At 39.2% G+C, this 14,478-nt stretch overlaps 1 protein-coding gene across 2 annotated transcripts in view; it reads left to right on the forward strand.

Moving 5' to 3' along the window:
• The window catches only part of Kif16b (kinesin family member 16B), a 276,501-nt gene that overhangs the window by 210,661 nt on the left and 51,362 nt on the right, over window positions 1–14,478 (forward strand). For both annotated transcript variants that reach the window (XM_028755092.1, XM_028755101.1), the window contains exon 24: window positions 7,455–7,544. In XM_028755092.1, the coding sequence (XP_028610925.1) occupies window positions 7,455–7,544 (90 nt within the window). The remainder of the gene's footprint in view (window positions 1–7,454; window positions 7,545–14,478) is intronic.

Genomic DNA, 14,478 nt, shown 5'->3' on the forward strand with positions numbered 1-14,478 from the left:
GATCCCTGAGCCTTGAGTGGAGGGGTTTGATGAAGGCATTTCCATCTCATTTAGGACTGAGTAAGGAGCTCTCATGTCTGATGCCCGAGCATCGTGCACCTACCATCATGTTATTCTCCTTTATTCATGGGTACTTCAAAAGTCTATTTTACAGGTGAAAAGTTGAGGCCTGAAAGAATTCAGTTTTGGAACTAGTTAAATCATTAGGCCGAAGTCAGGGCTACATCTGTGCTCATCCATAGCCTTTCAATTTCCAGACTCTAGTGATGGCTGGTAGCTTATATTCCTCACTGTGCCTCTCAATATCTAGTTAGTCTAAAGAAAATAATATCTGGGTTGTCACTTTTGCCTTTTGCTGTAGCTTTAAAGCAGATTAATTGCACCCTCACCCCAATTGTCATCTGCACTTCTCAAGTGCTATAAGAGCCTTTGTTGGGAATGGCCATGGGTTTGAATTCCAGGATCTTCATAAATTCTATCAAATTTACCTTCAATCCACCAGATAAGGAAGGTATAAGCAGCATCTCCTATTTTGATGATACTGAAATTAAACCATGAAACCATTATTTCTTGTTATTCATGAAGACTGGATTTGGGCCAGCTAGAAAGTCCCACTTGCTTTAGGACCACTTCGTAGCAGTCTAGCTTATAGGTGTAATTGATCACATAGTCCTTTGAGTCATTTTCCTCTTACCACAGATTCAAACCAAACTCAAAGCTCTGAAAACCTTCTGTATCTGTTCATAGTACATCTTTGAGAAGGCTCTCTTGCCTTTTTCTGGAGAACAGGAAAGACGGAAAAATCTAAAGTTTGCCTGGGACTCTGCTCCACAAGTCTCCATTATCCAAGCTCTTATCTACTTCCCACCCATGTTGTCAACATTGGGATTAGATTTTTGCTACTTTTTGCTTACACATTGCCTGGGAGTATGCTGTCTTGGGTCCAGACCCCCCTTTTGCTAAGGTCTGGCGTCTCCATTCAAGTGTCTTGAGATGGAATTTTAGCTCTTGCCTCAACTGCCAGCTCGTAAGACCTATGGCTGTGGGAAAGCTATGCCTGCTCTGTTCAAGGACTCCTTATGCAGTCTGAAATTAGACACATGGTCTCTTCCTTAGGCTTAGTAGAAGGAGAAATAGTGAACAACTCCTAAGTGTCCATGAGCAAGCCAGAGAAATGCTGCACAGTATGCCAAGTAAATGGCTATAACACCCTACCAGACAGTGAGTTATCAACACAGCACAGCCTGTCCACTGTGTCCTAGATTCCCCTTTCAGCTATAACTGCTGCCCTTCACCAAGCCAAGGAATGCAGCCCCTGACCACGGGCTTAGCTTTTATTTCCAAGCTGATAACTCGGGGCAAGGACTCTAAAATCAAGTAAATTCACCCTTCAAAGGCCATTTAAGATTACCTTTGGATTCTTCCTGTGTCATTTTGGAGCCTTATACTCACCTGCTCTTATCCTAATCCCCAAGTCATGTACTCATATGTCCTTTCTAAATCAGTACAGTGTTCTCTCCAAGCAAAATATGACAAATGACATTTTCTTGCTTTAGTTTATAATTCTTTGCCCTCTTCCTTATCTCCCCCAATGCTCCTATTTACCAAAAACTCTACACAGTTGATTTGTTAATACATATGAAAAGGACAAAGATGCAGGTCATTCTACTGCCTTCAGAGGGAGAAGGAAGTAGGGAATAGAGTCAAAATGTAATTTATTGGAAAGAACCTCTGCGTATTAACTTTTACAGAAACAATCATACCCATTATTCACTTGCTACTTAAATATCTCTGCGGTTTCTGTAATATACACAAACACACACACCCTGCCTGATGCATTAAGAAACTGATGTACAGAAAAGATGAAAAGGACCCACGCAGCAGTAGCTTAGTGAGGGAAAGAAATATGCATAGAAATTGAACAACAGAAGTACAAGGCTCGTGGAAGGTAGTCAGGAAGATGCCAGGTTAGACTTGCATTGCTATTCCTTTGAGACAGGTGAGTGGATGTGTTGAATGGAGAGTGAGGAAAGGTGTTTAGGCAGTAGGATCACTGTAAAGCTTGAGGTTCACCTTCGAGAGGGACTTGGAAAAAGAATGAGAAATAGAGAAGACAGAAGATGTTTTGAAGGCTCAGGACTGAGTATCAGCACATCCTCTTAAGAGACAGTGGAAGGATGATGCTGTGGGAATTGTTCTTGATTGACTTCAGTTGTTCTAGGTCATCATACAAAAGTGATTATGCAGACTGCAATGCCAGAATATTTGAGATGCTCATCACAGAAAATGTAATTTGGAAAGATTTCCAAAGTGGAATCATGGCTCCAAGCTGCATTTTATTCTAGCTATAAATAGAGAAAGAAAATAGCATGGGTTTTGTAATGTGGGAAGTGATTCTGATGGCTCCCACTACGGCTGAGGGGCCCAGACGTTTGGAGGTCTGTAGGGTCAGGAAAACTGACCCAAGTCCAGCTCTGGCCTCCAAGGTGAGTGAAGTGATCCTGTAAAGAAAGAACCAGTGGGAGGCTGCAGTGGAGGTGACCGACAGATTCAGTGTCTTTGGGCCATTTGTGCCCACTGGAAATCAGTACACATTGGGTTTTTTTGGTCCTTTCTGAGAGGTGATTTCATGATGCTGATGGTAGACAAGAATGAAGAAGAATGGAGTAGCAACTGTGTTCAATACCAGATATTTATGTGCTTAGTAGGGTGTTGGCTTCAGTTAACACTCTTAGCCAGTTCTTTATGAAACAGTTGTCTGAAAAGATTTTGATTAAACCTAATGCACTGATGCATACTTCTCTACAGATCCATACTTTCAAAATATATTTCATGTTTTACATAAGACATTGTATCTAGTTAGTGAGTTAGATTCTGTCATCTTGGGGATAGTGAGTCCTTCATGAATTTATTATTTTCTGCCTTCAGCTTAAAATAGTTAATAGCACCTAATATTTATTTATTTACTTATTTATTTATTTATTTATTTATTTACTTAATGCTCTGGGAATGTAACCCAGGATCCTGCACATGCTGTGTAAGTGGTCTGCCATGGAGCTACATCCCCAATACGCATAAACACTTGCAATTACAAGTACCTAACAGAGGAGAAAAATTGCTGAACAGGATAGCCAATATGACTATTTTTATTTGTTCATAAAGCATGCCATTCATTAAATATCTTTATTATATACTATATCACATAAAAAGTATGATATAAAAAATTAAATATAAATTAGGCTCCAGAGTTTTCTTCCCATACTGCATGGGCCATCTTGACTAGAAGTTTAGAAAGTGTTACAGCCTCATGTTCTGTGATTTGAGATGTTAGTGAAGCCCCATACATTAGTGTTTCCTACTGTGCATGTACACATTGGGAATGTATTTATGGTCTTTACAGTATGTTTAAGAGTTATGTCTAATATGTGTATTAAGGATTCCTTCAAATAACCATTTAAATGAGACTAGTTAAAGTTTTGGTTGACAAACTGTTTAGCTGCTCCTCACACAGATGGTTGTACACCAGCAAATGCTACTGATGACATATCTTAAAATTGACACACTCGAACTCTGCAAAAGATGTATATAAGCTGAATTTGTGGGAAGCGCTCAGTTGAGAATTGTTGATATGTAAGTGCAGTCTATCTCGTGGACATGTTTATGATGTTTAAGCTGCACTTAATCATTTTATGGCCCAGGAAAGATGGATTTGTATCAGCAGAACCATTCAGCAAGAGAGAAGTAATGAATCTGCTCCTTGGAAGTATGTAGTAATGATGCCTTGCCTTCTGAGCACTAAAGGAAATAATTGACTGACTTAAGTCTGACTTATCTGTTTTGCTGGTCTGCCCTCCCTCCCCCTCATGCTCAAACCCAGTTTTAATTCAGAGCAAATTGGGTCTTAAATTTGTATTTTGCATTTCTGCATTTCCCCCTAAACTTACATGAGAAAGCCTTCGGCCATCAGCATAGAAGGGCTTTGACTGTGTTTCTGCAGAGATATCACACAGTGTCACATGAGCCTTCCTCCTTTCTAAGACATTTGCTATTGAGTGTCATTCCACAGCGTTGCTGTGTCCACCTTATTTACATGTCCCAGATGAAGCAAGACTTAACTAGATGAGACAGGACCATTTTCTGTCCTTTTTTATAACCTCTGTTCAGATAAAAAAAAACTATGAGGAAATTTCTAAAGAATTTTAAAGTCTTTCTATGCCTCCCTATCAATGTGTGTTAGCAATCTACAGAGAATGCACCGTATTCTTAGTGTAGTTAAAAATAAAAGGGCCTCCTATTGTGATTATCCAGAGAAATCTTTGGGTGAGATACACCTTGAGTCACCAGAAAAGAGCACCCACCCTGGTGCTCCATAGTGTTCCAACCATCGCTGTTCTTCCTTCCAACTGGTGTGCAAAGCCTGAGTTCTTGCCTGATTTCAAAAGCAAAATAACTTCATGTAAATTATACATGCCCAGTATACAAGTTTCTTACAGTGCAAGTCTCTGTCTCACCCCAAACACTTCCAAAAGGAGATGGCTTACTGCCTTGGATGTTGTGATGTGGATGTGGTGTGCCATTTCTCTCACCAGAGATATCAAACAGTAGTTAGATGAAAGCCACAAAGGAAGAAAGTATAGGCCAAAGGACCCTAGGTTCAGTGCCCAGTTTCCTTCACCCTAGTTTTATTTGATCTTTTTAAAGGCCTTTTCTCCCTGGAGAAATTTTAAGTTATATATTCTGTTTTAAAGTCACTAAAGAGCTAGAGGATATTAAAGACAAGTCAATCTTGGGGCTTGCTATTCTAGTTGGTCCTTAGGATGCCTCCTGTGTGGTGTGTACTCTTCTAAAGGACTCCGACCCATAGAGCAAAAGAAAGTCTTTCCTATAATTCACATTTTAGTGAGATAGAAAAGCCAAAATTAAGATAATGATGTACCATTTTTGTTTGGTACTCAGGTATTGCTAATTACAAAGTCAAAAAAAAAAGCAGGAGGAAAAAGAATAGTGTCAAGGAGGGGTGCAGTTTTAGACGGGCTATGACAGGGGCTTGTGTGCAGACAGTAAGAAGGAAACAAGGTGAATGTTTGGAGTGCAAACATTTCTTTTTTTTTTTTTTAAGATTTATTTATTTATTACACATACAGCGTCCTGCCTGTGTGTATGCCTGCAGACCAGAAGAGGGCATCAGATCCTATTACACATGGTTGGGAGCCACCATGTGGTTGCTGGGAATTGAACTCAGGACCTCTGGAAGATCAGTCAGTGCTCGTAACCTCTGAGCCATCTCTCCAGCCCAAGTGCAAACATTTCTAAAGGAGAACAAAACACAAGGTCCCCTGAGGTCACACTGCAGTGTACATTTCTGATAAGTTCTGGGTCCCTGAGGCCACACCTGTAGTGTACATGTCTGATATGTTCCAGGTAAGCCTGGAGTCTGGAGAAGTTATAGTTGAGCCCAAAGGAAAGACAGAGCAAGTCAGGGAAAGAACTCAAGTTTGTACCTCACTAAAGTTGGATGTTGTTGTTGATGTTACACTTGAGCAAAGAAATGGCCTCACCTGACAGTGTTTAACAAGACCCCTTTGACAAAAGAATGAAGAATGAGAAGAGAGACATGCACAATCAAGGGACTAACATTGAAATCTGTCAAAAATAATTAGATAGGGATGATGGACCTGGTGAGACATGTCCAGATTCATATTCTGAATAATTAAAATAAAGGGCTTGCTGGTGGGTTGCATGTAAGGTAGAAGAGAGGAACATTAATGAGGACAACATGGTTGGGATTGAATGAGAAGAATGACATTAACTGAAACGGGGAGAGGATGCGGGTTGAGTATGATGAATTTTAGTAAATGGACCTTTTTGAGTTTGCGGTGCATTTTAGATGTCCATGTAAGCAGTAGGATATGTGAGCCTACATTGAGCAGAAGATGCACATCCTGGGAGTCCTAGCATGTAAATTTAAGCAATGAGGTCACTGAAGGAGAGAGTACAGGTAGAAAATAAAACATGGTCAATGATGAGATCCTGGTGCATTTAGTATTTAGAGGTCAGGGGTATGAGAAGACCCAGCAAAGAAAAGTGTAACGATAAAAGAGGAGCAGCCTGGAAGCCAAGCGAAAGTGTGAGCAGGGAGAGTGAGCCAGATCTCCTTGGGTCCTTCCCCAAGGTGAACTGAGAGCATGATGAAGGATTCACCCATGGGCTTAGCAATGTGGAAGTGCTGATGACCTTAGTGGAATTGCTATTTTAGTATGGATTCAGGAGAAAACAAGAAGAAATAGATTGATGATATCATAAGTAAGCCTTTTATTAGAAGTGTATTTTAATGGAAGAGACAGTGAAGGACTAGCAAATAGGAGTTTAGGATGGCATAGTGGTGGTCTGTTTAGGTGATTATGAGGATAATGTGACAAAGGAAATACATTGGTGTATTAGAGAAGAGAATTACTGTGTTTCTCTGCAAACAGTGGGTTGCAGCTTGTGCTGAAGAGAGTTGAACTGGCGGTCTGGGACTTTTGCTGCCTAGGACAGGTGAGGCTCAGGACACATGGTACAGATGAGAAGACCCTATCAAGAGTGTTAGTGAGTGTTCTGGTGGTTTATACTTGCATGGCCTGTTAGGGCTGTGGTTCAGCATGAGGAATCACGTTTAGTCAGAACAGAGGTGACAGATGTCTTTACAGGAGGCTTAAGTGACAGATAATCCTGCTACATTCTGAAGTGCTGCAAGATCTTGTGGGTGCTCCATTGTGAGTCTTGAGAGGTCACTAGAAGTGTTCCCCATGAAGGAGGCATTGGACTCTGAGTTACATATATATATGTATGTCATAAAATAAGTGAATATATATAAAACCAACATATATGTGTATATGTATATATGAATGCAATTGTATATAAATATTTCTGTATGTATATATTATATATTTATGTGTATATATGCATGGATATAATTATTTGTGTGTGTGTGTGTGAGAGAGAGAGAGAGAGAGAGAACGAGAGAGCGGGAGAGGGAGGGGGAGAGAGGAGAGGGAGAGGGAGAGAAAATGGTAGGCTCATGTGTTCATTGGCACACATGTAAAGTTCAAAGAACAACTTTCATGAGTCAGATCTCTTCTTTCACTATATGGATCTTGATGATAGAAGTCTGGTCTTCAGACTTGGAGGCAGGTATCATGCTTGTGAGCTGTTAAGAGGTAGTCTTCTGGCCCTAGCTTTACATAGGAACCACTTATACTAAGACATACAAGATATGGCTGCAGAAGATGCATGTTTAATAGGACTCAGTTACTATTTATAAGTTGTATTTATGCAGCTAGATTAATGTTTTCAATTGTGGAGACATTTTACATACTAATCATTTTTAATTTAATTTTTAAATTATGTCTTTAAAAGTTAGTTACTTTTTTGTTGTAATTAATGCTGACTTATTTTTGCTTTCTTGCTAATAGATTTCTGTCTTAGATGAGACATGGACTGTATTCAGGCGTTACAGTCGTTTTCGAGAAATGCATAAAACATTGAAGCTAAAGTATGCAGAGGTGAGTTATGAAATCATTGCCAATTAAGAGTGCACATTTTATAAAGTAGGTGAGCTGACAGCATTAGCAGCATCCTCCTTCTCTCAGCTTCTCAACACTGGATCCCACCACCTTATTTTATCTGTCAACATTACTGTCTTCATTCTGTCCTTGTTACATTTCTGTTATACAAAACTGAAAGATTTTCTGAGCAAAGATTTGAAAAATAGTAGATAGTAACTGAACCACATCCTTTACATAAGTTTATGATTTACTTGAGATGGTTTAATCAACTTATAACTTTTAAACAATAAGATCTAGAAACATGGTGGCGCATGCCTTTAATCCCAGTACTCAGAAGGCAAAAGGTATCTCTGTGCGTTCAATACCAGCCTGGTCTACATGGTGAGTTTCAGGACAGCCAGGGCTATTAGAGGAACTCTGTCTCTAAAAATAAAAAAATAAAAAAGCAAGCAAGCAAGCAAGCAAGGAGGAAGGAGGAAAGGAAGGAAGGAAGGAAGGAAGGAAGGAAGGAAGGAAGGAAGGAAGGAAGGAAGGAAGGAAGGAAGGAGAAAATAAAAGATCTACTAAAATGTAATAGTGTTATATTTGTTAGGGTGGATTTACTGCTTTTTCTTATAGAAAAAGTCCATTCCTGCCTAGGCCTGGACTTAATGAGAAATCAAGTCATGAGATTTATTTTACCATCAAACAATGGAGAGAAGTTTAGATAGTGACATGAAATTATCTAGAAGCAAGACTATATTACATAGATTAGATACCCAGAGTGTGTTGCTACATTAATAATCTCTGTCTTTTGGACAAATACTGGATTTTAAAATAAGTTTAACTAAATAAAATGATGCTAGTCTGAATTGCATTTCCAGATATTCACAACAGTTTTCCTTCAGCCAGAAGAAGCTGTGTGGAGCTTCAGCCTTGTAGGAATTTAGGGTTGAACTGACTTCAGTCAACAGTAACTTTCCACTCTGTGTACTTTCACTAAATGTTTCCCTCCACTGTCTATAAATTGCAAGTGTGTGATAAATCGCATTTTAAAAGGAAAATTTATTCCAGTTTGGCTCACATGAATAAACTTAATGTTCTTTAACATTGCTGTGGCTTTTACCTTTTCTTAATGATATGAAATGAGAGGGAACTTTTTTTTAAATAGAATGATTGCTTGATTTGAAGAGTCAAGGTAACTGAGATAAAATTAAGTCATCTTTACAGTTCTGTTGTTCAGCTGCTATACTAGTCATCTTTAAAAGATTAGAGAAGCTTCTAGTATGCATTATATAGTTCATTATTCTCAAAAAGGGGTTTTTCTAGAAGTAGTCATTATCAATTCAAGTCATGAAATTTGCTTCTGAAGTTTACCTTCATGTCCCAAATTAATATTGACAATAAAAAGAAGCATTGTTGTACACGTACTAAATACACAGAGCAGCTTGATTTTAAAGTGAACCTTGTAGCTTATTATCTTCCTGGTTGTGAGTTACTACATTAGGTCTTTGATAATGAGTAGATTCTGCATACTGTCTCTAAAGACCCTGCATAGTAAATAGAATAAGTACTGTATTTGAAACAAAAGATGTAAATAGCATGCACATGTGTGTTTGCACATGCACATGCCATTTATTCCATGATTTTTATTCCAATTCTTTATTTAGTTGAACTCATTCTGTGTATTCACAGTCCTCTAGCTTCCAATAGTACTATAGTATACAGGAACAAATGTATTTTCTCTTACATATATTAAATTCTTTTTGTTGTTGTTGTTGTTTAACTTGCTTTTTTTTCATTTTTATGGGTTATTTTTATTTATTTACATTTCAAATATTATCCTTTTTCCTAGTTTCCCCTCTACAGACCCCTATCCCCTCCTCCATCCCCCTTGCCTGTATGAGTGTACTCTCTCACCCACTCACCCACTTCTGCCTCAGCACCCTAGCATTCCCCTACCGTGGGAACCTCCAGAGGACCAAGGGGCTCCCCTCCCAGTGATGCCCAATGAGGCAATCCTCTACTACATACGCAGCTGGAGACATTGGTCCCCTCCCCCATGTGTACTCTTTGGTTGGTGGTTTAGTCCCTGGGAGCTTTGGGGGTCTGGTTGGTTGATATTGTTCCTTCAGTCTTTGTCCTAATTTCTCCACTGGGTTCCCTGCACTCAGAAGTTTGGCTGCATGCATCTGTATTTGTCAGGCTCTGGTAGAGCCTCTCAGGGGACTGCTTTCCTAGGCTCCTATCAGCAAGGACTTCTGGGCATCAGCAATAGTGTCTGGGTTTGATGTATGCAGATGGGATAGATCCGTATGTGGAACAGATGGCCTTTCTTTCCATCTCTCCTCTACTCTTTGCCCCTGCATTTCCTTTTGACAGGAGGAATTCTGGATTAATATTTTTGAGATGGGTAAGTGGGCCCATTCCTTAACTAAGGGCCTTGCCTATCCACTAGATATAGTTCTAGCTCCCCTTTGTTGGGTGTTTTGGCTAATGTCCTCCCTGTTGGGTCCTGGAAACCTCTTGGGTTCCTGGCATCTGGGACTTTCTAGTGGCTACCCCCAGTTTCCCCTCCCCCACTGCTACACACCTCCTTTCAAGTTCCTTACCCTCTGCATTTCTCCCCCATCTCGTCCCTATCTGAACCAGCCCTGCTTTTTCCTGCCCTCTCCTCTCTCCTTCCCAGATCCCTCTCTCCTTTTGTGGGTTACCTCTCTCAGGATGCATATCTTAAATTCTTATTTTATAGGATATTTTATTTACATTTTCAGATGTTATCCCCTTTCCGCATTTCCCTCTACCATCCAGAAACCCCCTATCCTATCCCTCCTCCTCCCTCATCTATGGGGGTGTGCTTCTACCTCCCTGCCCTCAAATTCCCCACACTGGAGCATCCAGCCTTCACAGAACCAAGGACCTCTTCTCCCACCTATGCCCAACAAGGCCATCCTCTACTATATATACAGCTATGTGCTCTGAGGTTGGTGGTTTAGACCCTGGGAGCTCTGGTTGGTTGGTATTGTTGCTCTCCCCATGGGGCTTCAAACCCCTTCAGCTCTTTCAGTCTTCTCCTCCATTGAGACTCCCATGATCAGTTCAATGGTTAGCTGTGAGCATCTACCTCTGTATGTGTCAGGCTCTGGCAGACCTCTAAGGAGACAGCTATATCAGGCTCCTGTCAGCATGTATTTCCTGGCATCTACATCAGCATCTACCTTTGGTGACTGCCTAGGTGGCAAAGTCTCCAGACAGCACCTACTTCAGTTTCTGTCCCACATTTTGTCTCCATATTTGCTCCCATGATTATTTTGTTACTCCTTCTAAGAAGGACCAAAGCACTTACACTTTGGTCTTCCATCTTCTTGAGCTTCATGTGATCCATGAATTTTATCTTGGGTATTGCAAGCTTCAGGGCTAATATCCACTTATCAATGAGTACATACCATGTATGTTCTTTTGTGATTCGGTTACCTGAGTCAGGATATTTTCTAGTTCCATCCATTTGCCTAAGAATTTCATGAATTCATTGTTTTTAATAGCTGAGTAATACTCCATTGTATAAATGTACCACATTTTCTGTATCCATTCCTCTGTTGAAGGACATCTGGGTTCTTTCCAGCTTCTGGCTATTATAAATAAGGCTGCTATGAACATAGTGGACCATATGTCCTTGTTATATGTTGGAGCATCTTCTGGGTATATGCCCAGGAGTGGTATAGCTGGGTCCTCAGGTAATGCTATGTCCAATTTTCTGAGGAACCGCCAAACTGATTTCCAGAGTGCTTGCACCCTCTTGCAATCTCACTAACAATAGAGGAGTGTTCCTCTTTCTCCACATCCTCACCAGCATCTATTATCACCTGAGTTTTTGATCTTAGTCATTCTGACTGGTGTGAGGTGGAATCTCAGAGTTGTTTTGATTTGCATTTCCCTGATGACTAAGGATGTTGAACATTTCTTTAGGTTCTTCTCGGCCATTCAAGTTTCCTCAGTTGAGAATTCTTTGTTTAGTTCTGTACCCCATTTTTAATAGGGTTATTTGGTTTTCTGGAGTCTAATTTCTTGAGTTCTTTGTATATATTGGATATTAGTCCTCTATCGGATGTGGGATTGGTAAAGATCTTTTCCTAATCTGTTGGTTGCTGTTTTGTCCTATTGACAGTGTCCTTTGCCTTACAGAAGCTTTTCAATTTTTTTCAATTTGAGGTCTCATTTGTCAATTCTTGATCTTAGTGCATATGCCATTGATGTTCTGTTCAGGAAATTTTCCCTTGTGCCCAAGTATTCGAGTCTCTTCCTCACCTTCTCTTCTGTTAGTTTCAGTGTATCTGGTTTTATGTGGAGGTTTTTTATCTACCTGGACTTGAGCTTTGTACAAGGAGATAAGAATGGATGGATTTGCATTCTTTTACATGTTGTCCTTCAGTTGAACCAAAACCATTTTTTGAAAATGCTGTTCTTTTTCCACTGGACAGTTTTAGCTCCTTTGTCAAAGATCAAGTGACTATAAGTGTGTGGGTTCATTTCTGGGTCTTCAATTCTATTCCACTGATCTTCCTGCCTATCTCTGTACCAATACCATGCAGTTTTTATCACTATTGCTCTGTAGTACAGCTTGAGGTCAGGGATGGTGATTTGCCCAGAAGTTTTTATATTGTTGAGAATAGTTTTCGCTATCCTTGGTTTTTTGTTTTTCCAAATGAATTTTCAAATTGCTCTTTCTATCTCTATGAAGAATTGAGTTGGAATTTGATGAGGATTGCACTGAATCTGTAGATTGCTTTTGGCGTGATGACCATTTTTACTATATTAATCCTGCCAACCCATGAACATTGAAGATCTTTCCATCTTCTGAAATCTTCTTCAGAGACTTGAAGTTCTTGTCATACAGATTTTTCACTTGCTTGGTTAGATTTACACCAAAGTATTTTATATTATTTGTGACTATTGTGAAGGGTGTCATTTCCCTAATTTCTTTCTCAGCCTGTTTATCTTTTGAGTAGAGGAAGACTACTATTTTGTTTGAATTACTTTTATATCCAGCCACTTTGCTAAAGTTGTTTATCAGGTTTAGGAGTTCTCTGGTGGACATTTTGGGGTCACTTAAATATACTATCATATCATCTGCAAATAGTGATATTTTGACTTCTTCCTTTCCTATTTGTATTCCTTTGACTTCCTTTTGTTGTCTAATTGTTCTGGCTAGGACTTCGAGTACTATATTGAATTGGTAGGGGGAGAGTGGGCAGCCTTGTCTAGTCTGTGATCTTAGTGGGATTGCTTCAAGTTTCTCTCCATTTAGTTTGATGTTGGCTACTGGTTGGCTGTATATTGCTTTTGCTATGTTTAGTTTTGGGTGTTGAATTCCTGATCTTTCCAGGACTTTTACCATGAAGGGATGTTGAATTTTATCGAATGCTTTCTCAGAATCTAGTGAGATGATCATGTGAGTTTTTTTGAATTTGTTTATATAGTGGATTACATTGATGGGTTTCCATATATTGAACCTTCCCTGCATTCCTGGGATAAAGCCTACTTGATCATGATGAATGATTGTTTTGATGTGTTCTTGGATTCAGTTTGCAAGAATTTTATTGAGTATTTTTGCATCGATATTCATAAGGGAGATTGGTCTGAAATTCTCTTTCTTTGTTGTGTCTTTGTGTGGTTTTGGTATGAGCATAATTGTGGCTTCATACAACGAATTGGGTAAGGTTCCTTCTGTTTCTATTTTGTTGAATAGTTTGAAGAGAATTGATATTAGGTCTTCTTGGAAGTAATGATAGAATTCTGCACTAAAACCATGTGATCTTGGGCTTTTTTTTTTTTTTTTGGTGGGGAGACTTTTAATGACTGCTGCTCTTTCTTTAGGGGTTATGGAACTGTTTAGATGGTCTATTTGTTCCTGATTTAACTTTTGTACCTGGTATCTGTCTAATAAATTGTCCATTTCATCCAGATTTTCCAGTTTTGTTGAGTATAGGCTTTTGTAGTAGGATCTGATGATTCTTTTGAATTTCCTCAGTTTCTCTTGTTATGTCTCTTTTTTCAGTTCTGATTTTATTAATTTGGATACTGTCTCTGTGCCCTCTGGTTAGTCTGGCTAAGGGTTTACCTATCTTTTAGATTTTCTCAAAGAACCAGCTCCTGGTTTTGTTGATACTTTGTACAGTTCTTTTTGTTTCTACTTGGTTGACTTCAGCCCTGAGGTTGATTATTTCCTGCAGTCTACTTCTCTGGAGTGTATGTGCTTCTTTTTGTTCTAAAGCTTTCAGGTGTGTTGTCAAGTTGTTAGTGTATGCGTTCTCCATTTTCTTTTTGTAAGCACTTAGAGCTATGAGTTTTCCTCTTAGCACTGCTTTCATTGTATCCCATAAGTTTTTGTATGACAAGCTTTCATATTCATTAAATTCTAAAAAGTCTTTAATTTCTTTATTTCTTCCTTGACCAAGTCATGATTGAGTAGAGTGTTGTTCAGTTTCCACATGTATGTGGGTTTTCCATTATTTTTGTTATTATTGAAGACCAGCCTTAGTCCCTGGTGATCTGATAGGATGTAAAGGATTATGTCAATTTTTTTGTATCTGTTGAGGCCTGTTTGTGACCAATTATATGGTCTGTTTTGGAGAAGGTACCATGAGGTGCTGAGAAAAAGGTATATTCTTTTGTTTTAGGATCAAATGTTCTATAGATATCTGTTAAATTCATTTGGTTCATACCTTCTGATAGTTTCACTATGTCTCTGTTTAGTTTCTGTTTCCATGATCTGTCCATTTCTGTGAGTGCGATGTTGAAGTCTCCTACTATTATTGTGTAAGGTGCAATTTGTGCTTTCAGCTTTAGTAAGGTTTCTTTTATGTATGTGGGTACCCTTGCATTTGGAGCATATATTCAGAATTGAGAGTTCATCTTGGTAGATTTTTCCTTTGACAAGTATAAAGTGACCTTC

The sequence above is a fragment of the Grammomys surdaster genome, unplaced genomic scaffold, assembly GCF_004785775.1.
Source record: "Grammomys surdaster isolate TR1022 unplaced genomic scaffold, NIH_TR_1.0 129, whole genome shotgun sequence".
Classification (NCBI taxonomy): Eukaryota; Metazoa; Chordata; class Mammalia; order Rodentia; family Muridae; genus Grammomys; species Grammomys surdaster.